At 41.3% G+C, this 27,608-nt stretch overlaps 2 protein-coding genes across 3 annotated transcripts in view; one reads left to right on the top strand and one right to left on the bottom strand.

Annotated features, from left to right (window-relative positions):
• The window catches only part of LOC139413877 (protein phosphatase 1 regulatory subunit 1A-like), a 61,559-nt gene extending 55,487 nt beyond the window's left edge, over window positions 1-6,072 (top strand). Inside the window, exons 7-8 of one of the 2 annotated variants that reach the window (XM_071161710.1) lie at window positions 3,882-4,013; window positions 4,446-6,072. In XM_071161710.1, the coding sequence (XP_071017811.1) occupies window positions 3,882-4,013; window positions 4,446-4,489 (176 nt within the window). In that variant the 3' untranslated portion in view covers window positions 4,490-6,072. Of the gene's footprint in view, window positions 1-3,878; window positions 4,014-4,445 lie in introns of both variants that reach the window. The other variant, XM_071161709.1, reaches the window with a different exon arrangement.
• The window catches only part of LOC139413875 (dual specificity calcium/calmodulin-dependent 3',5'-cyclic nucleotide phosphodiesterase 1B-like), a 34,019-nt gene continuing 12,445 nt past the window's right edge, over window positions 6,035-27,608 (bottom strand). The window contains exons 2-14 of the mRNA XM_071161708.1: window positions 26,767-26,880; window positions 23,715-23,897; window positions 22,481-22,547; window positions 22,159-22,275; window positions 21,725-21,865; window positions 21,009-21,109; window positions 11,782-11,907; window positions 11,394-11,495; window positions 10,716-10,836; window positions 10,397-10,478; window positions 9,909-10,026; window positions 9,532-9,668; window positions 6,035-8,570 (exon numbers count right to left, since the gene is read on the bottom strand). Of these exons, the coding sequence (XP_071017809.1) occupies window positions 8,470-8,570; window positions 9,532-9,668; window positions 9,909-10,026; window positions 10,397-10,478; window positions 10,716-10,836; window positions 11,394-11,495; window positions 11,782-11,907; window positions 21,009-21,109; window positions 21,725-21,865; window positions 22,159-22,275; window positions 22,481-22,547; window positions 23,715-23,897; window positions 26,767-26,880 (1,510 nt within the window). The 3' untranslated portion in view covers window positions 6,035-8,469. The remainder of the gene's footprint in view (window positions 8,571-9,531; window positions 9,669-9,908; window positions 10,027-10,396; window positions 10,479-10,715; window positions 10,837-11,393; window positions 11,496-11,781; window positions 11,908-21,008; window positions 21,110-21,724; window positions 21,866-22,158; window positions 22,276-22,480; window positions 22,548-23,714; window positions 23,898-26,766; window positions 26,881-27,608) is intronic.

Raw genomic sequence — 27,608 nt, 5'->3', positions numbered from 1 at the left:
ATTTTCTTTGCTAATATGAACTCTTTTGACCTAAATAGCTTTTGTTTTAAAGATGATTATTGAATTGCATAGCCTAAAAGCACATTTAACAGTGTCCCATACAGTAAGGGGATCTGCTGTGCCTATATCAGAAAGAGTCCGTTATACATTATTCTTTCCTAGTTAAAAACAAATAATAATCCAATAGGCTTTGATTAATTTCCAATATCCTCGCGAACTTGGAAATTATGTAAGAGCAACGTATATGCAAATAATTTCATGTTCCGACTTCATTCTATCCCTTATCAACACTTTTTAAACTTTTCTTGCCAGTGAGAATGACATTAGAAAGTAGTCAAAACGACTAGCTTGATTGAGCCTCCGCCATGTAGAGTGCATTAGGTAAGTATTCAGACCACTTGACTTTTTTCACATTTTGTTACGTTACAGCCTTATTCTAAAATTAAATAAAACGTTTTTTTCCCTCATCAATCTACACACAATACCCCATAATGACAAATCAAAAATAGTGTTTTAGAAATGTTTGCAAATGTATTAAAAGTAAAACTGGAAATATTAAAGTTTAGGGTCTGAATACTTTCCGAATGCCATGTATATCTCACTAGGTCAGTATATTTAAGCCTCCACATAGCCACTGGTTCCAAAATATCCATGTTATTCGTGATTTCCTTAAGTGCACGAAGGTGATAGTTTATAGTGTGATTTCCTTTAAGGTCCATTGAGGTATTTAAAACAGTATTATAATCTCCCACCATAATAATAGAGTTTTGTATTGCTTGTAGGTTTGATCATAATTTGGACCGGTATAGATTAATGAGCCATATCTGTTTATGATTCAAGAACATATTTAAAATCATCCATCTAGCTTGCGGATCTGTTGCACAGTGCGAAAGCAATTAGTTCAGGCGAAAAGTAAAAAAATATATTACAGTTCGTAGAAACATGTCAAACGATGTATAGAATCAATCTTTAGGATGTTTTTATCATAAATCTTCAATAATGTTTCAAACGGACAATTCATTTGTCTTTAGAAAGGAAAGGGAACGCAGCTAACTCTCACGGACGCTCGCCTGACTGAGCTCATGGCATTCTGCCAGCCCTCTCAGTCAAACAGCTCTTATTCTTTCCCCCTTCACAGTAGAAGCCTGAAACAAGGTTTTAAAGACTGTTGACCTCTAGTGGAAACCTTAGGAAGTGCAATATGACCCCATAGACACTGCTTATTGGATTAGGCAAAGACTTGAAAACCTACAAACCTCAGATTTCCCACTTTCTGGTTTGGATATTTTCTCAGGTTTTTGCCTGCCATATGAGTTCTGTTATACTCACAGACATCATTCAAACAGTTTTAGAAACGTCAGAGTGTTTTCTACCCAAAACTACTGATTGTATGCACATTCTAGCTTTTGGACCTGAGTAGCAGGCAGTTTACTTTGGGCACCTTATTCATCCAAGCTACTCAATACTGCCCCCGTTCCCAAAGAAGTTAAGACACTAACAGCTTACAGACGGTAGGCAATTAAGGTCACAGTTATGAAGGCCTTAGGCCTTTCTACTGACTCTGAAAAACACCAAAAGAAAAATGCCCAGAGTCCCTGCTCATCTGCGTGAACGTGCCTTAGGCATGCTGCAAGAAGGCATGAGGACTGCAGATGTGCCCAGGGCAATACATTGTCCGTACTGAGACAAGACAGCGCTAGAGGGAGACAGAACGGACAGCTGATCGTCCTCGCAGTGGCAGACCACATGTAACAACACCTGCACAGGATCGGTACATCCAAACAGCACACCTACGGGACAGGTACAGGATGGCAACGACAGCTGCCCGAGTTCCACCAAGAACGCACAATCCCTCCATCAGTGCTCAGACTGTCCGCAATAGGCTGAGAGAGGCTGGACTGAGGGATTCTAGGCCTGTTGTAAGGCAGGTCCTCACCAGACATCACCGGCAACAACGTTGCCTATGGGCATAAACCCACTGTCGCTGGACCAGACAGGACTGGCAAAAAGTGCTCTTTACTGACGAGTCGCGGTTTTGTCTCACCAGTGGTGATGGTCGATTTGCGTTTAACGTCAAAGGAATGAGCGTTACACCGAGGCCTGTACTCTGGAGCGAGATCGATTTGGAGGTGGAGGATCCGTCATGGTCTGGGACGGTGTGTCACAGCATCATCGGACTGAGGTTTTGGTCATTGCAGGCAACCTCAACGCTGTGCGTTATATGGAAGATATATCCTCCTCCCTCATGTGGTACCCTTCCTGCAGGCTCATCCTGACATGACCCTCCAGCATGACAATGCTACCAGCCATCCTGCTCGTTCTGTGCGTGATTTCCTGCAAGACAGTAATGTCAGTGTTCTGCCATGGCCAGTGAAGAGCCCGGATCCCAATCCCATTGAGCATGTCTGGACCTGTTGGATCGAAGGGTGAGAGCTAGAGCCATTCCCCCTCAGAAATGACAGAGAACTTGCAGGTTGCCTTGTTGGAAGAGTGGGGTAACATCTCACAGCAAGAACTGGCAAATCTGGTGCGGTCCATGAGAAGAAGATGCACTGCAGTACTTAATGCAGCTGGTGGCCACACCAGATACCGACTGTTACTTTTGATTTTGACCCCCCTTTGTTCAGGGACACATTATTCCATTTCTGTTAGTCACATGTCTGTGGATCTTGTTCAGTTTATGTCTCAGTTGTTGAATCTTATGTTCATGCAAATATTTACACATGTTAAGTTTTTAAAAAAATCTTAATTTACACAATTAACGAATAATATGCTTAATATTGTTGGCAGTTACCTAGAACCAGGATTGACATTCCAACATTTATTTTTCTGACAAGCAATTATTATTTTAGCAAACAATTATTGTGATTCATCCTATGTTGTCCCTAACATCATTACCCCATAGCATCAGATGTGGGATACGTACACATACTCATGCAAACTCGATCCCATTCCCCCACAAACAACCACAAGCTCAGATGTTCAACAGTTGTTCCATCCCCGTGCCCAACTCAAGAAAGGACTTGATGTGCAAATGCATATACAGTTACAGCTGTTTGAGAAGGCATGCAAATTTGAGCAAAATAATATACCCACTTCTCCTGAAACACGCTGGTCCCCAGTTTTGACCATTTTCCCAAGATTCTCTGTGAAGTCAGACCTTTGATTATTCTGTGCCACCAGGGCCACAATAATTTGCTCCCTCTCTGAATGTCCGACTGTGACCCCCCCCCCCCCCCCCCCCCATGGGTTACTGCAGCTAGTGTTGTCAGCACAGCTACTGCCTGGTTGGGGGCACCCCACTGGGACTCCCACCGGCTAGGTACAAGGTCATCAAGGTTTTCATTAGCAGCTTTGAGCAATTCCTGGTATATTATGCTCTCCCATCAGGGGGCTTTGGCTTTGTAGGACCAACCCTGCCAGGCAGTCTCAGACTCTTGAGGGGGCGGTGCTGCTTTTGTGGGTCTCTGAGTGCATTAATATTTCTGTCTTGGCTGTGTATAGGCTACTTACAGTAGGCTCATGAAACAGATAAGGACTTCTCCTTAGTGTATGGATCCCTCAGGTGGGTGTCTAGGTTATAGGGTTGGGTACCATTCCATCATGATAGGACAATAAATAAATAAACTATATTTATAATCTATTTTGAAATGTATATCTCATATTTGTACAGAATTGAAATCTCTCCAACAACCCCTGCTCGCAGACACACATATCTAATATGTTAGTCATCACATTGTGGACCTGTTACTAAAATACATCAATCATGATTGTCAGATCAGATTTGTTGAATCACTTCGGCGCCATTCTTCACAGTCTGCTTTCCACTGACCTGCTAACCACATCTATTCTGTAAAGGACACTTTCTGTGTTTCCAGCAGAGTTTTCACGGGACAGTCTATCAGACGCTGCAGGGGGACATGAGTGCTCCTTCTCCAAGGAAGAAGTGGGATGTTCTACCGTCCCCATGGCAGCAACATCATCATCACAACAAAAACAGCACACACAAGCAGGTAGGAGGAGCCCCTGCACCTATTGCAGACAGTAGTGTCACACTATCCTCATCCCTTTGATATCATCAATGGGAATCTTTAGAATTTAGCCAGACAGTGTTTATTTTTATCTGTTAAACTATTTAACGATTTGGCTTTAATTGTGCATAATAATGAAGCTAACATCTGTAATAGTGCTTTGATCATGTAGCTTCAGAACAAAGCAACGTTTTGCAATATGCCTGCAATAGTTTGAATGTGTGCCAACAATGGAGCCTTTTTTACAACCTACTGCATACTGACTCTAAAAATGTATGTGGATCAAAATTTTGAAGAAATGTTTAATTCAAAAATGTCAAAGAAATACTGTAGGAATAAGCTCACAAGCTCTCAAATATCTAGCCTGATCTCACTGATTGTGTGTGTGTATATGTGTCCAATCTGCATCCGTAGCGAGTCCAGAGGAGAAGAAAACAAAGAAACCCATCCAGGAATAAGAAAACAAATAGAACCATGGAACAGCCTCCACACCAACCTGTTGTGTGTCCCAAATGGATCCCTATTCCCACAGGGCTCTGGTCAAAAATAGTGCACCATGTAGGGAATAGGTTGCCATTTGGGACCTGCTGTTCAGTCAATAACTACAGACAACAGACAGACAAGTGATCATCCTTTTGATAAACAGACACACTGTAGATACGGAGACATCAGGATATATGTCCGGTCAGGTACTATACCGTGCAGGTGGAGAGATGACTAGGCGTTTATTTATGACTAGGCGTTTATTGTTTCTAATGATTTACTCATTTGATTGCCCCTACTAATCTGTAACTAATTGTCTGATGTTTCAAACCAGGACAGGAAATATTTGGGTATTTTTCATGACAGTTTTTGGTTTGTTGCATACACAAACTGTAACGGCCTAGCACTCACATGTCTAATATGGCCCCTGTATAATACTCATAAATCCAAATATTGTCTCATGATTATTCTAAGATTGATTTGATGTTTTAGACATTCCGTCCAGGACTCTTGAAGGAACTAGACCTCGGTGGGCCAAAAGAGACTCGCATAAACAACAAGAACAGCATTTAGTCCTTATTCATATTTGTGCCACGACACACATTTGTGCCACGACAATAACATTGTCTATTTTTAAGATTCACAGGGCAGTATCACTGCATCACTTAGGGAACATCATTCCTCATATAGTGCACTAGCTTTGACCAGAGCCAAATGGAGTAGTGTACTACTGTATTATTGGGGACATGGTGCTTATTTGGGAGGCATCCTGGGAATCATCAATGACACAATCTGGAGCTGTGATCAGAGTGTTTTCGGTCTCCGTCTATTTGAGTCTCTGAAGTCTCCAAAACATATCTGATTAAGGGACCAATTCATTGGACAGGACTCTGGGTGAACTTTGACCTTTTAAAAACGAAAAAACAAACATGTATTTACGTGTCTATTGACATCCCAGTCATGCATAGTACAGATTTAGTACTACACACCCCTTTTTTCTGTACTCCCCCCAGTACATCATTCAGAGTTTTTATTTCACTACCAGTATATCGTATTGTTTTCTGTACCGTAACAACATCCAGAAGCATATGTAACTTATTTTATCTTTGGTAATTATATTTGTTTTCCACTAGTTTTATCCCATACTCTGCTTCACTGATGTGACATTAGGGTCCTGATTGGGTGACATTTTAGACCTAATATTCGTCAGCGTCATCATATAATTTTGATGACAGATTAGGCTTATTACTTCAATGTACTGTATGTATAGTACACAGCAAATGAACGACATTATGTCAATGTAGAGAGGTCTACTGAATTAGACAGGTGAAAGGATTTCAACATAAAAGTAATATACTTACAGTCATGTGTTCCTATGTTTTATGTATGGGTGGTCCCGGGAATCTGACCCACAATTATATTCTGCTTATAGAAAGTGTTCCAGTTATTTAGCATTGGACACTCTACATCTGTTAAAAACATTATCTTGTAATTCATTTTCAATGTATGAACACCATAAATGACTGTGTATTTATTACATTTTTATTAATGATAAATTACGGTACATGAAATCCATCTATATCTGCATTTTAGTTCAACTTTGTTTGACTTGGTAATGATTACATATGTAATAAAAAAAAAAAAATGGTTTGATACAAGAAAGTGTTGAAATTGGACAAGCGTTTGTGTTTACTTCTTTAAACAAAACATATTATTCCAATTATAATCCATGCTATAGTTACGCAATAAGGCCCAAGGGGGTGTGGTATATGGCCAATATACCACGGCTAAGGGTTGTTCTTATGCAAGACGCAAAGTGGAGTGCCTTGGTACAGCCCTTAGCCGTGGTATATTGGTCATATATCACAAACCCCAGAGGTGCCTTATTCCTATTATAAACAGGTTACCAACGTAAGTACAGCAGTAAAAATACATGTTTTGTCATACCCGTGTTATACGGTCTGATATACCACGGCTGTCAGCCAATCAGCATTCAGGGCTCGAACCACCCAATTTATAATCCATTTTAATTCATGCCAAGAACTACCCATAGTAGGCCAACAATACGGCTCTGACTTTAGTGTTGCATCACTGACCTATAATGTTGAGTAAGTAAGGTTGACTTATAACAAAACCCTATTATCAATTATTCAATAGACGTGGTGCTGCGAGCATAAAAGACATGAATATTTCACAGCGTGACCAGTTTTCACCCAATGCATTTCATAATACCACTGTAGCCTGGTTCAATCTTCCTCCCCACAGTTTTGGCTCCTCCTACTGGAGGACCAGTGAACAGGACTCTGCTGAAGGATTGGACTGATATCTCAGCCTGGTCCCAGATCTGCAGTGTTTCATTCAACTCTTCTGACTATTACTGTCTGTCATGCCTTTGATGTGCTGTGTCCATAGTAGGACGGCCTCAGAATCACAACATTAAAGATATAAGACTCCTGAATGTAATTATTCAGGAGTCTATGACTGTGCCATCCTGAAATCTGAAACTGCCATCCTAGAAGTCATTTGTGCTGCTGTGAAAATGAGGGGCGCTGTACAAAACAATTAAATCAGTGATTGGATTGTCTCTAATCAATCTAACCAATCATAGTATCAAAGTTGATACGGTCATCATGTAGGCCGCCTCTGGCCCAGCCCACCGGTTTCTGGAACCAATCAGAATGATCAGAATGTGTCCACATTCTACAAAACGTAAGGGAGGAAAGCAAATCAAGACTCATCGTGGAGAAGAAATGCTAGTTTGGCTATAGATGGGTCTCCAGGCTATGTTCCTGGCTGATAGTCAGAAGAGTTGGCTAATGATCTGGGACAATGGCTACTGATATCCTGTATGTTCAGTATAGTTCACGATTCCAATTTTTTGGATTCAAAGAAAACAGATGAAGAATTAGATAAAGAATCACTCTTCAACATCTCCTCAGTGGTATGGGTAGAATATAAAGCACATCAACATCTCCTCCGTGGTAAGGGTAGAATATAAAGCACATCAACATCTCCTCAGTGGTAAGGGTAGAATATAAAGCACATCAACATCTCCTCAGTGGTACGGGTAGAATATAAAGAAGTAGAAAACTCTTTGTCTTGTTGTACTTTACATCAACAACAGTCACATGATTACATCGTACATCTTCCACATGATAAGGCCAGCCTTTCACTGCTGGGACCTTTGACATTATCTATTCCATGTAACATACATGCTACCCATGTTACCCATGATACATGCTCTTTGCTAAGTTTCTCCATTAAAGTTTTCCTAACTGGTTAACAAATTGCAAGCAAACCACCGTAAAATCATGTATGGTAATTAGCATATAACATGACCAGCATGTTTTGGTAATCTTCATTAAATTACTATAATTTACACAGGGTTGGATAGATTACTTTCTAAATGTAATCAGTTACAGTTACTAGTTACCTGTCCAAAATTGTAAGCAGTAACTTAACTTTTGGATACCCAAACTCAGTTTCAGTTACTTTTGGGTTACTATCCCCTTAACTCAGTAACATAATCTGATTACTTTCAGTTATTTTTGGATTACTTTCCCCTCCACTCTGTAATGTCAACTGATTACTTTCCCCTTAAGAGACATCAGAAGACGATGGAAAGGATCCATCAAACCAGGTGGAACAAACATAAACCTTGGCACCTTTTTTCAGTGCTGAATTGATCGTCATTGAGAAACAGAAAGGTGGTATTCTGTATTCTTTCCCAAACATCCTTTCTGTATTTTAAAGTAATAGAAGAAGTAATCATCTAGTTTTTCAAAAGTATTTGGAATCCATTTACAATATTTTAGCTGGTAAAGTAGCTGATTACAGTTACATTTTTGTATTATTATCAGATTACATGTAAAAGATTACATGTAAACAGTTCTCCCAAACCCTCCATTTACGTACATATCGTTTACATAGGCATCATACTACATGAGAGGCCTATCTACTGTTTAGCATCATTAGAAGGGATCTGCAGCAGTTGTTCAGAGAGCTCATCGTCTTCACCAGCCAACGGCTCCTTCGACACGATCTGATCCAAGAGCCCTGAGAGGGGAAGAGGATTAAAGTATATTTAGTATGATAGTATGATAGCATGATGGTACGATAGCATGATAGCAGGATGGTACGATAGCAGGATGGTATGATAGCATGATGGTATGATAGTATGATACCATGATGGTACGATAGCAGGATAGTATGATAGCATGATGGTACGATAGCATGATAGCATGATGGTATGATAGCATGATGGTGATGGTAACTATTCCCCAGGTCGTTGCTGTAAATGAGAACGAGTTCTCAGTCAACTTACCTGGTAAAATAACAGTAAATAAAATAAATAAATAAATAATGATAGCATGATTGCGCGATAGCATGATGGTATGACAGTATGATATGATAGGATGATCACATTATAGCATGATGGTATGATAGCATGATAGTATGATAGTTTAATTGAAATACAATAGGTTGGAAAGAATATTCATCCTGATCTTGTCCATTTACACTTATAAGATCTGATCGAAATCAGTTCATAATGCTTCTTTTAATCATCTAAACCTGGCTGAAAATGTGGGCATAATCAGAATGTGGACATGATCCAGACACAAGATGGATGGATGTTAGTACCAGGTATAAACATGGCTTACTGTATGTCTCCTTGATATCTCCTCAATCTTTTTGGAAATCAATGAGAGACACTGGCTGCGCCCCAAATGGATCCCTATTCCCTATATAGTGAACTACTTTCGACCAGAGGCCTATGGGCCCTACGGGCCCTGGTCGAAAGTAGTGTACTGCATAGGAATACAGTGTCATTTGCGATTCAGCCACTGAGTATTCATAGAGCCAAGCCAAGGGGTGAGCAATCAATCATACACTGCGACAGCTGGTGTCGGGATTCCAGCCAAGCGTCAATACACCACCCCAACCAGCCATGCCTGGCAAGGTAAGATTGCCCACCTCTGAGCTACAACAGGGTGTTAATAGAAGTCTGTCACATTACCATTGGCGCCGCTCTCCTTCCATTTGAACTTGTTGTCTTCTGTGTGTCGTGTCCAGGTGGATCTGAAGCTGACCAGTTCTGAGGTGATGTGAGACAAGCTCCACTGTAGTCCTCTGGAACTCTCCTTCCACAGATTACTGGAAAAAAGACAAAAAAGGCATCAGACCTGAGTCAAACACATATGTCAAATGTAATTGGGGTGTGCTTAATTTAGATTTGGGTTTGTGCTTTTGGAACTATTCCATTGTTTCCATTGTACAGCAGCCCAAGTGCTTGAAAGTATTTGTCGTGCGTAGGTAGGTACAAGTTAAGAAAACAACTAGCTAACTAACGTCTAAGCTGGGGTTCTAGTCTAATAAACATGCTTTGAATGCCACCTGTGTCGATTGCAGGGGTCTGGTGGGCCTGGGTTGTCTTCCACCAGGGGAATGACTATCTTCTCAGCCACGTCAGTCAGTAGGGAGAACGTAGGGTCTACTATGAAGTCTATGAAACCTGCGCACAAAAACAGTATTGTTAGCTATATACTACGAAAAAAATTGCTACGTCGTGTGAAAATGTATGCACTTACTACTTACTACAAGTGGCTCTGGATAAGGGTGTCTGCTAAATGGCTAACATGTATGTCTAATAATACTAATATTATACATTATGTAACAGCCGTGTTTTTTACATGTTAAAGATCACATCTTCATACACAACCTGCATATGTGCTTTAGACAGTATGGTTTTGCATACACATTGTCCAAAGTATATAAAATGAGAGCATATATATTGATGGTTGATGATGACTCAGGGAAGACTCAGTGATGACTCAAATGGATGACTCAGTGATGACCATGTGCAGTAATGTCTTATAATTTGCCTATTTGTGACTCTGCGACCAGAGTGCTGTTCCGATCACACAGTGGAGAGAAGGGAAGACCAAGCTCTGCCTCTCTGTCACCCTCAGAGAAACAGAAAGAGAGAAAAACAATTTCAAAGACAATAAACAACAATGAGCAAGATAATCCAGGACCGACACAATACACAAGACGATCCAAGACCGACACAGTACAGAAGACGATCCAGAACCGACACAGTACAGAAGACGATCCAGGACCAACACAGTACCAAAGACTATCTAAAACTGAAACAGCCAAGAAAACCCTGTACCCAGTTGTAAGTTCCTCCATGGGTCCTACCTGTCTGAAGAACTCGTCCATGAGGGCTTTGGTCCAGCGAGAGTGTAGACTCCAGGGCTTAGAGGGGTGGCTGATGTCTGCAGTGTGCAGTAGTAGGGACAGCGCTTTTGGTTTGTCTATGCTGTTGACCACAGGAAACAAATGACCACGAGTGACTGCTAGATATGGACCAGAACAGAACTTGAGCTTCTTTGGATGTCATGTTAATCATTGGAGTCAATGGGAGAGTTACACAGCACATTCATTTTAAGTTACGAAAAATAAATTGCTCTTCAAGTATTAACAGGAATGAAATCCATCAATATGTCTAAAAAAATATGTAATTGAATATAGTACCTTCCTCACAATGTGCTATCAAGTAGGCCTACAGATAATTTGATCACTATTTTGTTGCTGAGAATTTCCCTGCATGGCAGGAAATGCAAACTTGTAGTATATTTGAGGATTAAAAAGTATTCTAACGTTTGTAATTTCCACTTAAAAATGTCAGACTTGACTTGCTCTAATGAAAATTACATCAACCCATACCTTTATTATAATCCACATAATACTTCACATTTCCTGTTGCTGCAGGATTATTTTCCTGCTGTAGCAAATTGTCTCAAATTAAGATCCTACATCTGTACCACCATAATCTACATCTCAGATGATGTGACCTGGGTAAAGTGTGGAGCGTACCCTTCGTGCTGCTGCAGACACCCCTTCATGGCTTTGACCTGGACAAGGTGAGACGACATGTCTGTAGCCAACACCATCTCTATCACCAGCGCTCGCAGCTCCCTGTCACACAACACAGAAACACACCCATGTAACCTTTCCAGACTGCCCTTTCACACACAAACGCATAAACACACCCATCTAACCTTTCCAGACTGTCCTGATGGGTTTCTCTGTTCCCATGGTAACATAGATTTGTGCTGCTCAAAGGGGAGTTGTGGTTGGGTTTGCGTCTGTCTGTCTGTCTGTCTGTCTGTCTGTCTGTCTGTCTGTCTGTCTCTGTCTCTGTCTCTGTCTCTGTCTCTGTCCGTCTGTCTCACAGCATATTGATACAGTACATCTCTCCTACATCCACTGTTCTCTGGAGAGGTTCATGAAGATGTTGGATTGGTCGTCCTGTAGAAGATGGAACGCAGCACTGATGTGGTGGCTTTCCTGGACTGACCGGTCGTTGTAGATCATAGCAAAGTCTGACCTACACAAAACACACACAGATGAAAAACAATCATGAAGTAATAGCTAGATTGGTTCTACTACAATGATCGGGCTTTAGCTAAATTATCTGACTACTGTTGTCATGCCTTAGCTTTAACCCTAATCCTACAGATCTGGAACCAGGATATCATTTGTCCTTTGTTTTACAGAAACACGTATGGCATGACAATGACAGTCAGAGGGGTTGGATAAAGCACATACAGTGCATTCGGAAAGTATTCAGACCCCTTGACTTTTTCCACATTTTGTTACGTTACAACTTTATTCTAAAATAGATGAAATACTAAAAATTCCTCAGCAATTTACACACAATAGCCCAAAATGACAAAGCAAAAGCAGGTTTTTATACATTCTTGCAAATGTATTAAAGATTTTTAAAAAGGAAATACCTTATTTACATAAGTATTCAGACCTTTTGCTATGAGACTCGAAATTGAGCTCAGATGAATCCTGTTTCCATTGATCATCCTTGAGATGTTTTTGCAACTTGACTGGAGTCCACCTGTGGTAAATTCAATTGATTTGGAAAGGCACACACCTGTCTATATAAGGTAGCACAGTTGACAGTGTATGTCAGAGCTAAAACCAAGCCATGAGGTCAAAGGAATTGACCATTCTTAAATGGAAGAAGTTTGGAACCACCAAGACTCTTCCTAGAGCTGCCACCTGGCCAATCTGAGCAATTGAAGTAGAAGGGCCTTGGTCAGGAAGGTAACCAAGAACCCGATGGTCACTCTGACAGAGCTCGAGAGTTCCACTGTGGAGAAAGGAGAACATTTCAGAAGGACAACCATCTCTGAAGAACTCCATCAATCAGTCATTTATGGTAGGGTGGCCAGACGGAAGCCACTCCTCATTAAAAGGCACAAGGAAGCCTGCTTGGAGTTTACCAAAAGGCACCTAAAGACTCTCAGACCTAAAGACTCTCAGATTGAACTTTTTGGCCTGAATGCTAAGCGTCACGTCTGGAGGAAACCTGGCACCATCCCTACGGTGTAGCATGATGGTGGGAGCATCATGCAGGGACTGGGAGACTAGTCAGGATTAAGTGAACAGAGCAAAGTACAGAGAGATTCTTGATGAAAACTTGCTCCAGAGCGCTCAGGACTTCAGACTTGGGCGAAAGATCAATTTCAAACAGGACAATGACCATAAGCACACAGCCAAGACAACAAAGGAGTGGTTTCAGGACAAGTCTCTGAATGTCCTTGATTGGCCCAGCCAGAGCTTGGAACCCGATCGAACATCTCTGGAGAGACCTGAAAACAGTTGTGCAGCGACGCACCCCATCCAACCTAACAGAGCTTGAGAGGTTCTGCAGAGAATAATGGGAGAAACTCCCCAAATACAGATGTGCCAAGCTTGTAGCGTCATACCCAAGAAGACTCGAGGCTGTAATCACTGCCAAAGGTGCTTCAACAAAGTACTGAGTAAAGGGTCTGAATACTTATGTAAATGTAATATTTCCGGTTTTTTATTTTTAATAAATTAGTAAACATTTTGAAAAACCTGTTTTCACTTTGTCACAATTGGGTACTGTGTGTAGATTGATGAGGGGAAAGAAACAATTTAATCAATACTTTCCGAGGCACTGTACGTAGATGACCAGGCTCATATGTATAGAGACAGCACCAGATAGTGAGATTCTGAGTGGTGGAGCTGTAATAAAGAGGTAATGAGAGAAGAGAACAGATGGACATAAATGACTCAGGAGAAAGGAGCAGGAGCAAGTTAATTGAGTCACATCCATTATCAAGCCCCCTGTCGAAAGTAATTTGCATACATGTTTACTAGGCACTTAGAAATGGATAATAAACAGATATCAGCGCTACACAGTAAATGGGATTCCCCGTAGGGATAAACACTGCATAGAAAACTTAGGCAAGTGCAAAAAAAAGGAGACATTTAATTGTCAATGTTTTGGCTGTACAACAAATTTTCAAGACTGCAGCTACAGCTTAGTACGTGTTTTTAGGATTAATCTGCTTCCATTTGCAAGCAGAACAAAAAAGAGCATATATGTAGTACTGTTGTAACAGTACAATGAGGAAATGTAATGCAACTGAATAATCCCAATGGAGGTGCCCAAGATTCAGGAGAAAAAAGAACATTTTACTGGGGGAGTAAAAATGCCTGAAATCAAAATAAAACATGAAGCTTTGCACACACGCACACACACACACACACACACACACACACACACACACACACACACACACACACACACACACACACACACACACACACACGTCAAATCAACATTTATTGGTAAGTATACAGTTTTGCAGGTGTTATCTCAGGTACAGTGAAGTTCTTCTGTTTCTAGCTCCAACAGTGCAGCAATATCTAGCAATTCAATAACAATACACACATCATCCACAAGTAAAAAAAAAATCTGAAATATCAGAACGGAATATACAGTTGAAATCAGAAGTTTACATACATTTAGGTTGGAGTCATTAAAACTCGTTTTTCAACCACTCCACACATTTCTTGCTTTGTGCAATGTGGACAAGTCATTTTTCCAACAATTGTTTACAGATAGATTATTTCACTTATAAATCACTGTATCACAATTCTAGTGGGTCAGAAGTTTACATACACTAAGTTTACTGTGCCTTTAAACAGCTCGAAAAATTCCAGAAAATTATGTCATGGCTTTAGAAGCTTCTGATGGGCTGATTAACATAATTTGAATCAATTGGAGGTGTACCTGTGGATGTATTTCAAGGCCTACCTTCAAACTCAGTGCCTCTTTGCTTGACATCATGGGAAAATCAAAAGAAATCAGCCAAGACCTCAGAAATAGAATTGTAGACCTCCACAAGTCTGGGTCATCCTTGGGAGCAATTTCCAAATGCCTGAAGGTACCACGTTCATTTCTACAAACAATAGTACGCAAGTATAAACACCATGGGACCACGCAGCCGTCATACCGCCCAGGAAGGAGACGCATTCTGTCTCCTAGAGATGAATGTACTTTGGTGCGAAAAGTGCAAATCAATCCCAGAACAATAGCAAAGGACCTTGTGAAGATGATGGAGGAAACAGGTACAAAAGTATCTATATCCACAGCAAAACAAGTCCTATATCGCCACTCAGCTAGGAAGAAGCCACTGCTCCAAAACCGCCATAAAAAAAACAGACTAGGTTTTGCAACTGTACATTGGGAAGAAGATTGTACTTTCTGGAGAAAAGTCCACTGGAATGATGAAACAACAATAGAACTGTTTGGCCAAAATTACCATTGTTATGTTTGGAGGAAAATGGGGAGGCTTGCAAGCCGAAGAACACCATCCCAAACGTGAAGCACATGGGTGGCAGCATCATGTTGTGGGTGTGCTTTGCTGCAGGAGGGACTGGTGCACTTCACAAAATAAATGGCATCATGGGGATGGAAATTATGTGGATATATTGAAGCAACATCTCAAGACATCAGTTAAAGCTTGGTTTTAAATGGGTCTTCATAATGGACAATGACCCCAAGCATACTTCCAAAATTGTGGCAAAATGGCTTAAGGACAACAAAGTCAAGGTATTGGAGTGGCCATCACAAAGCCCTGACCTCAATCCTATAGAACATTTGTGGGCAGAACTGAAAAAGTGTGTGCGAGCAAGGAGGCCTACAAAACTGACTCAGTTACACAAGCTCTGTCAGGAGGAATGGCAAAAATTCACCCAACTTATTGTGGGAAGGTTGTGGAATGCTACCCGAAACATTTGACCCAAGCCAAACAATTTAAAGGCAATGCTACCAGATACTAATTGAGTGTATGCTAACTTCTGACCCACTGGGAATGTGATGAACGCAATAAAAGCTGAAATAAATAATTCTCTCTATTATTATTCTGACATTTCACATTCTTAAAATAAAGTGGTGATCCTAACTGTCCTAAGACAGGGAATTTTTACTAGGATTAAATGTAAGGAATTGTAAAAAAAAAAAAAAAAAAAACTGTGTTTAAATGTATTTGGCTAAGGTGTATGTAAACTTCCGACTTCAACTGTATATGTAAATGGTATAGACAGTATGGACAGCATGTGAATAGAAAAGGTGTGTACAGCAGTAGTTATTAAGGATGATCCTTGACTAGAATACGGTGTATACATACATATAAAGTGTGTAAAACACATTGTAAATATTATTAAAGTGACCAGTGTTCAATGTCTATATACTGTACATGGGGCAGCAGTCTCTAAGGTGCAGGGTAGAGTTCAGAGTTTTAGCCGGCTGGTAACAGTGTCTAAGTTTCAGGGCAGACCACTGGGCGGTGGACGGTCAGTGGTGGCTGTTCAACAGTCTGATGACCTGGGGTGAACGGGCCGCGGCTTGGGTGGCTGGGGACCTTGATGATCTTCTTGGCCTTCCTGTGACACCGGGTGCTGTAGATGTCCTGGAGGGCTGGCAGTGTGCCCCCAGTGATGCGTTGGACTGACCGCACCACCCTCTGGAGACCAATGCGGGTGTGGCCGGGGTGTTTGCAGGCGGGGCATTTGTGGGCTTTTCGGTTACTGGCATTGCGGTTGCAGGAATTGCAGGAATTGCGGTAGTGGGCATTGTAGTTGCGGGCGGTGCGGTTGTGGGCGTTGCGTTTTTTGGCGTTGCGATTGCGGGGGCTGCAGTTGCAGGCGGTGCAGTTTCCCTGCCAGGTGGGGATGAAGCCCGACAGAAAGTTGTTGATCTGCATCTGCCAAATTTCTTCAGCTTCCTGTAGTTGAAGAGGTGCTGATGTGCCTTCTTGGTGAGGTGGTGCCACTTCAGGTCGTCAGTGATATGCACGCCAAGGAACTTGAAGCCTTTGAACCTCTCCAATGTGGCCCCGGCGAAGTTGATTGGGGTGTGCTCTCTCCGCTGTCTCCTGTTGTCCAGGGAGAGGTTATTCCCACCACTCCGCCAGGGCACTTAACCTTCTCCCTGTAGAGTACTGTCCAGTTATATGGTCAATCCCTGGTCCTATCACACTCAGAGTACTGTCCAGTTATATGGTCAATCCCTGGTCCTATCACACTTAGAGTACTGTCCAGTTTTAAGGTCAATCCCTGGTCCTATCACACCTAGAGTACTGTCCAGTTATATGGTCAATCCCTGGTCCTATCACACTTAGAGTACTGTCCAGTTATATGGTCAATCCCTGGTCCTATCACACTTAGAGTACTGTCCAGTTATATGGTCAATCCCTGGTCCTATCACACTTAGAGTACTGTCCCTGGTCCTATCACACTTAGAGTACTGTCCCTGGTCCAATCACACTTAGAGTACTGTCCCTGGTCCTATCACACTTAGAGTACTGTCCCTGGTCCTATCACACTTAGAGTAGTCTGGTTATATGTTCATCTGCAGCAAAGAAAGATAGAAAAAAGCTCCAAAAGGCTCAAAACAGGGCTGCCAAATTAGCTCTTCATTGCTCAAAACAGGGCTGCCAGATTAGCTCTTCATTGCTCAAAACAGGGCTGCCAGATTAGCTCTACATTGCTCAAAACAGGGCTGCCAGATTAGCTTTACATTGCTCAAAACAGGGCTGCCAGATTAGCTCTTCATTGCTCAAAACAGGGCTGCCAGATTAGCTCTTCATTGCTCAAAACAGGGCTGCCAAATTAGCTCTACATTGCTCAAAACAGGGCTGCCAGATTAGCTCTTCATTGCTCAAAACAGGGCTGCCAGATTAGCTCTTCATTGCTCAAAACAGGGCTGCCAGATTAGCTCTTCATTGCTCAAAACAGGGCTGCCAGATTAGCTCTTCATTGCTCAAAACAGGGCTGGTAGATTATCTGACCGTATGAATATTATCCAAATATTATCAGAATCTCTCATGGCTTCATGTTAAAAACCTATTACTATCTAGTCTTCTGATTTTCTTTAGGAATGTTATATTTTTTTTTTTAAAACAGTATTTTTCAGTCATTAGTACATACTAGCAACACACATAAGCACCAAACCAAGCATTCAAATTCAGGGCAGCTAAAACAACCCGAGCCAAGGACAAATCGCCTTAAATGTACAGTTTTATATAGAGCCATAGCTGAATGGAACTCTTTACAAATCCATATTTCTCAGGCAAAAAGTTAATCCACCTTCAAGAAAAAAATTAAAGAACATCTAATGCGATAGACCATATGACTGGACAGCAAATAGAAATCATGCTGTTTGTATTTAGTGAATTTCCCTGTCTATCTTGCAGCCTATATTCATTACCAAAATGTCCTATCTGTATGGCGCTGTCCATTGTACTGATTCAGTGCAGCAGATACAGTGCCTTGCGAAAGTATTCGGCCCCCTTGAACTTTGCGACCTTTTGCCACATTTCAGGCTTCAAACATAAAGATATAAAACTGTATTTTTTTGTGAAGAATCAACAACAAGTGGGACACAATCATGAAGTGGAACGACATTTATTGGATATTTCAAACTTTTTTAACAAATCAAAAACTGAAAAATTGGGCGTGCAAAATTATTCAGCCCCCTTAAGTTAATACTTGGCTGCATCTCTGATCAGTCTTCTCCTTGTATGAGCTGAAAGTTTAGAGGGACGGCCAGGTCTTGGTAGATTTGCAGTGGTCTGATACTCCTTCCATTTCAATGTTATCGCTTGCACAGTGCTCCTTGGGATGTTTAAAGCTTGGGAAATCTTTTTGTATCCAAATCCGGCTTTAAACTTCTTCACAACAGTATCTCGGACCTGCCTGGTGTGTTCCTTGTTCTTCATGATGCTCTCTGCGCTTTTGACGGACCTCTGAGACTATCACAGTGCAGGTGCATTTATACGGAGACTTGATTACACACAGGTGGATTGTATTTATCATCATTAGTCATTTAGGTCAACATTGGATCATTCAGAGATCCTCACTGAACTTCTGGAGAGAGTTTGCTGCACTGAAAGTAATGGGGCTGAATAATTTTGCACGCCCAATTTTTCAGTTTTTGATTTGTTAAAAAAGTTTGAAATATCCAATAAATGTCGTTCCACTTCATGATTGTGTCCCACTTGTTGTTGATTCTTCACAAAAAAATACAATTTTATATCTTTATGTTTGAAGCCTGAAATATGGCAAAAGGTCGCAAAGTTCAAGGGGGCCGAATACTTTCGCAAGGCACTGTATATGCCACAAATTTCGAAAGCACTCTATGATGTCAGAGTCTCTCTATTTAAATGTTATGTTTATTGTGGTAAAGCAGAATTCAATTTAATTCCAATGTAAGAACCCCCCAAAAATGTTCCCCCTTGCCGATTTCAACTTCCCCCTTAATCACTGTATCCTGGCGCCAGGTCTGGTGAAGTGTGATCACAGCGTTGTTCTTTGTAGTGTTGATAGGCCCTCGTGTTTTTGTTCCCAAAATAAAGAGTTGATCTGTGTGCCAGGAGACAGAGTTCTTAGGTGCCTCTGTGTCTCTATGTGGAAAATCTACTGCTAAAATTAGCAGCTTCCCTCCATAAGATATGTTTGCTTAAGAAGGAATAGGAGCTGAAAGCATCTCTCTCTCTCTGTCTCTGTCGCTTTCTCTCTCTTTCTCTCTCTGTCTCTGTCTCTTTCTGTCTCTTTCAGTCTCTTTCAGTCTCTTTCAGTCTCTTTCTCTCTCTCTCTCTCTCTCTCTCTCTCTGTCTCTTTCTGTCTCTTTCAGTCCTGCAGGCTCTCTCTCTCTCTCTCTCTCTCCCTCTCTCTCTCTCTCTCTCTCATACATGCAAGTATGCACACACACTCTCTAGCTCTTTCTCTCTCTTGCTCTCTCCCTCACTCTCTCTCTCTCTCTCATACATGCAAGTATGCACACACACTCTCTAGCTCTTTCTCTCTCTTGCTCTCTCCCTCACTCTCTCACTCTCTTTCTCTCTCTCTCTCTCCATTTCCCACTCTTTACTGTAATGCATTTTGAGCACCTCAGTCATTTACAGTTTTTCTCAATTGCTAAAACACAATTTCTGAAAACACAATTTCTGAAACCTTGCTCCATTTCCTGAAAACATTAAACACAAAACGTCACATATTTACATAACCTCTGACTCCCCTTGCAAAATGAAACATTCGCCTCAAAACAGTTTTACCTGTGTTCAAAATCAAACACTGCTCTCAAATCATAAACAAAGTGATCAAAATGATAAACACTCTCAAGCAGTCAGTAAACAATACACCGAAAAATAGAAAACACATTGTTCAAAACATACAATTCTCAGGGAGAAGAACATTTTTAATCTAAAAAAATGTTCATATTTTTCCGTCATTGTCTTTTGATGAACGAAAACATGTTCTATCATAGTAGCTCAAAATTGATCAGAAATTACTACTCTTCTTTGCTCTTTGCAATTTTGTTTTTTGTTCTTCCTCCACCTTGTACCCCTATTTTTACAGTACTGTACCCTGCATCTCACAAACTTGTCCTTTGTCTGTGATACTGTAATTCTTGTTCTTTGTTGATATGAACCTGCAACCAGTCAAAATCTATTGAGGAGTCAGTACTGTTAATAAATGGAAAGCACAATGTTCAGGGCCATACAATTCATCCATTGTACAGTATACAGCCTACAATGCACTGTACTACAGTATCCATTCTCAGACTTTCTCCTTCCCACCTTCAACAACCTGTTTGCTCTCTTAACTGGCTTAACTAACTTATATTGGTTGTGTCATTTGAAACAGGTTAAATCAATTTTGAGTGGTTGTGTTCAATCAATGACATATGTTCTCTATTTGTATTTGATTGTTGCCACTTGTGTTTACCAGTATGGATGACATGTGCATGAGAGTGCAGAATGTGTTTTGAGAATGAGAATGTGTTTGGAGTTTTGCTGAAAAGTCTAAGTGAGATCTGCAAATTGTGTTTTATCATGTGACTGCATAATTAGCTAAATGAGTCCAGGCAACTGAGAACTTTGTTCAGCCAATGGGTTTTAGTGTTTTAGCAATTGAGAAAAACTGTAATAAATTCAGAGAATAAAACATACACAATGTTTATCTTAGTTGGTGTAAAATGTGGATTCGATTTCACTCTCTCCCACTCACTCTGAAATCAAATGCATCTTTGAACACCTCAGTAATTCCTCCCTTACTTTATCTTACTTTACTTGATCTTACTTTACTTTTTCTTACTTTGTGTGAATGTGGAAGTTGTTTGTAGTTCCAGTGTGTTCGTAGTCATGGATGGCCGCAGCAAACAGGGACGCCAGGACCTCCAGTTCAGTCAACCAGTGCTGCATGTGAGACCCACACAGATACCCCTTGTTATAAACCTCACATACATAACCTACATATACCTTTCATATAGAGTTAGTGTATCGTTATTATAGAGTAACCAGTGCTGGAGGCTAGACCAACACAGACACCCCTTATTATAAACACCTGTATTTCAAATGCAGACATTTACATTGGTTTACAGTAAATACATCTATATTGGATTCTTTTTTCCCCCTTTTTTGATTGTAGATTCCATCAATGTAATTGTCTTCATCATTTCCAATTCCCCATATATTTTGGGAGTATATATTAATAGTGTATATATATATTTATATATATACACATACACATACCCATATGTATATAAATATACATACATAAACATACACATACATATGCATACAAATACACATACAAACATACATATCTTTAAAAAATATATGTTCCTTTATTATTTCCCACAAATCCTATACATTTTCTTCTGCTATTTCATACAAGTCCATGCACACACTGTAGCCAGTGACCTGACCAGGCAGACACAATTTGGGAAATCTCCTTTCCTGAGCTGTGACGAACAAATACATGACAGGGATAACTTGTTATAAACTGAGAGAAGACGAGCTGTACTGTACCACTAGTCCTGTACGGAGGAGCAGACAGTGTAGGGTTTGTGTGACGTCGGCTGCGTGGACACTGCTGTGGTACGGGTTGCTGTGTTTACTGTAGCCTTTCTCCAGCTTCTCCAAGAAGGACATCAGACAGGAGATTGGGATCTGTAATACCACACATTATGACATGGAAAGTTCACACGGAGTTCATCTGTTGTGTTCGAGCACACTACATCAGCTAACTGGCCTGTGTCTGAGTCTGCCCTCTAGGGTACTACTTATGGAGTACTTACAGTTTTACACACTAGAAAAGGTACTATAATATGTGTGTTTGCGTCAGCTGTTTATGGCAGTGAGAAAAGTTAGAATCTTTAGAGGCTAATGTAAAATTAAAGCTGTACAGAAACAGAAGGAGTTATGGTAAAATAGTAAGGACGTGCAAAGTGATATGTGGAGACCTTGAATCTGCTGTTGAGTTCGTATCGTGTCACCAGCTCAAAGACCAGGGTCTGTAGTGCGTGGTCATCACTGGCTGTGTTCAGGGCAAACACATCAAAGTTCCACCGGTCAATGTCCTAAAGATGGAGATGATAGAGACAAATAGATATCAGATATCTGTTCTGTCCAAAGCACATTGAGGTTTTCAAGAATTGGAGTCTGAAATTGAAAAGGTCGATAGCTCATACTGTAGTCATACGGTCAGGGAAACTCCTGGCTCTGCTCCATATGTGGTAGCCATATTAAAGACTTTAGAAATGATAACAGATCACATATTCTTACCCTGAGACAGTTAACTACTGCTGCAGGTTGGTCGGGCATGGCAGCAGTGTAGGCCCTTCTGAACATCCTGGAACAACAGCACATTCAATGTTTTGCATTGGACAATCTCAGTAGTGAATCTGTGATGTCCTTGTTATAACAGAATGTGGATCAAGAATTCCACTGCAAATGTACAGAAGTGAATTTATCCTGACCCTACGACACACACTTCACAAACCCCATTCACAACATTATATGGAAGGAGGGTTTTTTAATGTTGCATTGTTTTTCTCAAATGAATGAGGAGGACCAGGGCGAGCCTACTTTACTTTATATTACAAATGAATGAGGAGGACCAGGGCGAGCCTCCTTTACTTTATATTACATATTAATGAGGAGGACCAGGGCGAGCCTCCTTGACTTTATATTACATATTAATGAGGAGGACCAGGGCGAGCCTACTTTACTTTATATTACAAATGAATGAGGAGGACCAGGGCGAGCCTACTTTACTTTATATTACAAATGAATGAGGAGGACCAGGGCGAGCCTACTTTACTTTATATCACAAATGAATGAGGAGGACCAGGGCAAGCCTACTTTACTTTATATCACAAATGAATGAGGAGGACCAGGGCGAGCCTACTTTACTTTATATCACAAATGAATGAGGAGGACCAGGGCGAGCCTACTTTACTTTATATCACAAATGAATGAGGAGGACCAGGGCGAGCCTACTTTACTTTATATCACAAATGAATGAGGAGGACCAGGGCGAGCCTACTTTACTTTATATCACAAATGAATGAGGAGGACCAGGGCGAGCCTACTTTACTTTACATTACAAATGAATGAGGAGGACCAGGGCGAGCCTACTTTACTTTATATCACAAATGAATGAGGAGGACCAGGGCGTGCCTACTTTACTTTACATTACAAATGAATGAGGAGGACCAGGGCGAGCCTACTCTACTTTATATTACAAATGAATGAGGAGGACCAGGGCGAGCCTACTTTACTTTATATTACAAATGAATGAGGAGGACCAGGGCGAGCCTACTTTACTTTATATTACAAATGAATGAGGAGGACCAGGGCGAGCCTAATTTACTTTATATCACAAATGAATGAGGAGGACCAGGGCGAGCCTACTTTACTTTATATTACAAATGAATGAGGAGGACCAGGGCGATCCTACTTTACTTTATATTACAAATTCATGTCCTCATTGAAGATAATAACGTTTTCCATCTACCTCTCGACAAAGATCCCAGCCTGCACTGCGTGGACGATGCTGCGAAACTTTGGTTTGTCGTCAGAGCGGCGGGTGGGGCGGCGGGCCCTCTGAGTGAAGGTTGAAGCCAGCCAATCAGTGACCTCCGTGGGCACGCCATCAGAGTGCAGCTTCTGGAGGTCGTCCTCTGTGTCCAGACCCTGTCTGAATGGACAGAGAGAGAGCAAATCAGACTTGCCTGAGAGAGGAGAGAGAGGACAAATCAGACCTGCCTGAGAGATGTCATGACATTGGCCTGGGGGTAGGTTTATGACAGTCATAAATACCTCTTCCCCCCTTTTTCCTCTCTACCCTACTGAAGTTACATTTGCAAACCCCTTGGTTAACATAGAGATTCTGGGAACATCAGAAGGTGGGGGGAAATGAACTATATTCTGGTAATCCAACCAATTGAACATATGCGGTGGTACTTAATGAATATGATGTCAGTTCGATTGTCATCTGAGACATTCTCATCAATGATAAGATGACATAAACTCTACAGTGGAAAGTCTACACATGACATTTTTGAATATGAAATGATTTGTGATGGGATGAAATGTGATTTTAGCTTCTAAAATGTGAGATGTGGGTTTTCATAAGATATTGCTGCTCACTCAATGGCCCGCCCACATGAAGAGACAGAGGTTGTAAACTATGACACACACCCCTTTTCCCCACTTCCTATATAAAGCCTTGACGACAACATAACTTCCTGTTCCGAGGATATGAGGGCGACGGTCCTATGTCAGAATGCATGAGAAAGCATGAGCTTTGGTTGCGAATGGTATGAACTTTTGAACTCTTATTCACTACAGAAGTGATACCTTCTAGCTGTTGAGTTACGCAGGGTAGGAAGGAACAGACAGAGTATCCCGTCTATCACACAACGACGTTACTACAACATATCAATTGACAACCAGAGACATTCTTCAAAGGACAGAGGACTCGGTTTGGCAACACGGCCTTCCATCAACCACCAACCGACTGAAGCGCAGCTCAGAGTAAATATTTATTGCATTTTCCTTTTCCAAATGGGCGGTAATTTAGAATGCATAAGATACTGTATTTACGATAGCACAGCTTTTTCCCTTTGTTCCTCAGTCTCCCTCTCTTTCACTCAACCCAGCCTCTTTTCCTTTGTGTAACAAGCTGTCATATCTGTTCCGCCCGCTAGGGACGTTTTCCTTTATGACGTAATTTGTAATCAAGTTATGATTAATTGTGTGTATTTAGTAAATAAATAATTAAACCCAATTTTGTATTGCTGATTCAAATTGTTAGCCAGGGTTCTTGCAGATAACCAAGAATTTACAACTTTCAGATGAGACTGAAGTAAGATGAAGATTAATGTTGACTGCTATTGATGTAAAATATTACTAGGACTTTAAGAGTTTATTCGGAAGATAACAGTTCTACAAATATAATTTTGTGGTGCCCGACTCTCTAGTTAATTACATTTACATGATTAGCTCAATCAGGTAATATTAATTACGGAGACATTCTTTTATTGAATAGCATGTCATATTTCTTAATCCGGCATAGCCAAAGACACGACAGAGAGGAGAGAGAGAGAAAATCAGACCTGCCTGAGAGAGGAGAGAGAGAGCAAATCAGACCTGCCTGAGAGAGGAGAGAGACGACAAATCAGACCTGCCTGAGAGTGGACAAATCAGACCTGCCTGAGAGAGGAGAGAGAGAAAAAATCTGACCTGCCCGAGAGAGGAGAGAGCAAATAAAACCTGCCTGAGAGAAGAGAGAGAGGACAAATCAGACCTGCCTGAGAGAGGAGAGAGAGCAAATCAGACCTGCCTGAAAGAGGAGAGAGAGGACAAATCAGACCTGCCTGAGAGAGGAGAGAGAGAGCAAATCAGACCTGCCTGAGAGAGGAGAGAGAGAGAGCAAATCAGACCTGCCTGAGAGAGGAGAGAGAGAGCAAATCAGACCTGCTTGAGAGAGGAGAGAAAGAGAGAGCAAATCAGACCTGCCTGAGGAGAGAGAGCAAATTAGACCTGCCTGAGGAGAGATAGCAAATCAGACCTGCCTGAGAGAGGAGAGAAAGAGAGAGCAAATCAGACCTGCCTGAGGAGAGATAGCAAATCAGACCTGCCTGAGAGAGGAGAGACAGTGATGGGAACAGGAACAGGGACACATTATTTTTCGTTTCCCTTATTCTAAGCGGTACAGCAATCCCACTCTGTTGAATGACACATTTAAGTAGATGGAAACATTACAGCCTTCATTACAGCCTTGATCACAGTCTTCTTTATTTCCTTCATTACAGCCTTCATCACAGCCTTCATCACAACCTTTATCAAGCCTTCATCACAACCTTCTTTATACCCTTCATCACAGCCTTCATCACAATCTTTCTTTATACCCTTCATCACAGCCTTCACCACAGCCTTCATCACAGCCTTCATTATTTTCTTCATTACAGCCTTCATCACAACCTTCATCACAACCTACATCACAATCTTCATCACAGCCTTCATCACAGCCTGCTTTATACCCTTCACCACAGCCTTCATCACAGCCTTCATCACAGCCTTCTTTATATCCTTCATCACAGCCTTCTTTTTTTACCCATCATCACAGCCTTCATCACAGCCTCCTTTATACCCTTCATCACAGCCTTCATCACAGCCATCTTTATATCCTTCATCACAGCCTTCTTTTTTTACCCTTCATCACAGACTTCATCACAGCCTTCATCATAGCCTTCATTACAGCCATCTTCATATCCTTCATCACAGCCTTCATCACAGCCTTCATCAAGGTGCTTTGGGGTCATATCAAAGGAGACAGGGTGGCTAAGGGGAAATACTAAATATAGACAAGTAGACATGGTTGCCTTGAAATACCTTATGGCTCAAATATTAAATATAGACAACACATAATGTGGAGCATTGTGTTCAGAGTGGAAACAAGGATATGCTGATATAGTTGGTGTGTATATGCGTTTCAGGCATTAAGCAGGCAGTAGGGGCTTACAATATCATACAATATAATCACACTAAAGGCCACACTGTACCTGGTCCCATCAATGTAAACAGCTTCCAGTAAGGATGCTGTGTAGTCCAAGTTCTTCTTCAGATCTTCGAAGTCCACATCTTTCTCTTCCAATTGCTTGACCATACACCTCAGCCTGGAAAGAGAGTCCCAAAAGTCTTCGTAAGCACTTTACACATGATATAGGCAATATAAAGGATTTATGATGGTGTTACTAATGAACTTTTAGAGGAAAGAAAATCCTGCACGTTGCACTTGCTTAGTATCAGCCTCACAACCTTCATCAGAGCTTTTAAGCCTTTAAAGTTGGGTTTAATTTAAAGTAGGAGTGGAGGACGACATTTTGTTGATGAATAACCTTGGTTCCTGTCATAGCACAACACTATCATCAACAACAAGATATTCAGTAAGACAGCAATGTTTTCAAAACACAGTCAGGTATATGATGGGAGCAATTACTAAGCAATTTCCCCCCCAAAAGCCTTGTGTTTGTATGTTACGGTTCAATGTTATGAGCTGGCAATGCTTTGACAATAGGATGAAAGGTCTGGGAAACTGGGAGAGAGGGAAAGAGAGAGAGGGGGAGAAGTGCGAGAGAGAGAGAGAGAGAGAGAGAGAGAGAGAGAGAGAGAAAGAGAGAGAGGGGGAGGAGAGAGAGAGAGAGAGAGAGAGAGAGAGAGAGAGAGAGAGAGCGAGAGAGAAAGAGAGAGAAAGAGAAAGAGGGGGAGGAGAGAGAGAGAGAGAGAGAGAGAGAGAGAGCGAGAGAGAAAGAGAGACAGGGGGAGGAGAGAGAGAGAGAGAGAGAGAGAGAGAGAGAGAGAGAGAGAGAGAGAGAGAGAGAGAGAAAGAAAGAAAGAAAGATAA

The sequence above is a fragment of the Oncorhynchus clarkii genome, chromosome 7, assembly GCF_045791955.1.
Source record: "Oncorhynchus clarkii lewisi isolate Uvic-CL-2024 chromosome 7, UVic_Ocla_1.0, whole genome shotgun sequence".
Taxonomy (NCBI): domain Eukaryota; kingdom Metazoa; phylum Chordata; class Actinopteri; order Salmoniformes; family Salmonidae; genus Oncorhynchus; species Oncorhynchus clarkii.
Note: the sequence above shows the minus strand (reverse complement) of the source record. Positions and strands in the feature narration are given on the sequence as shown.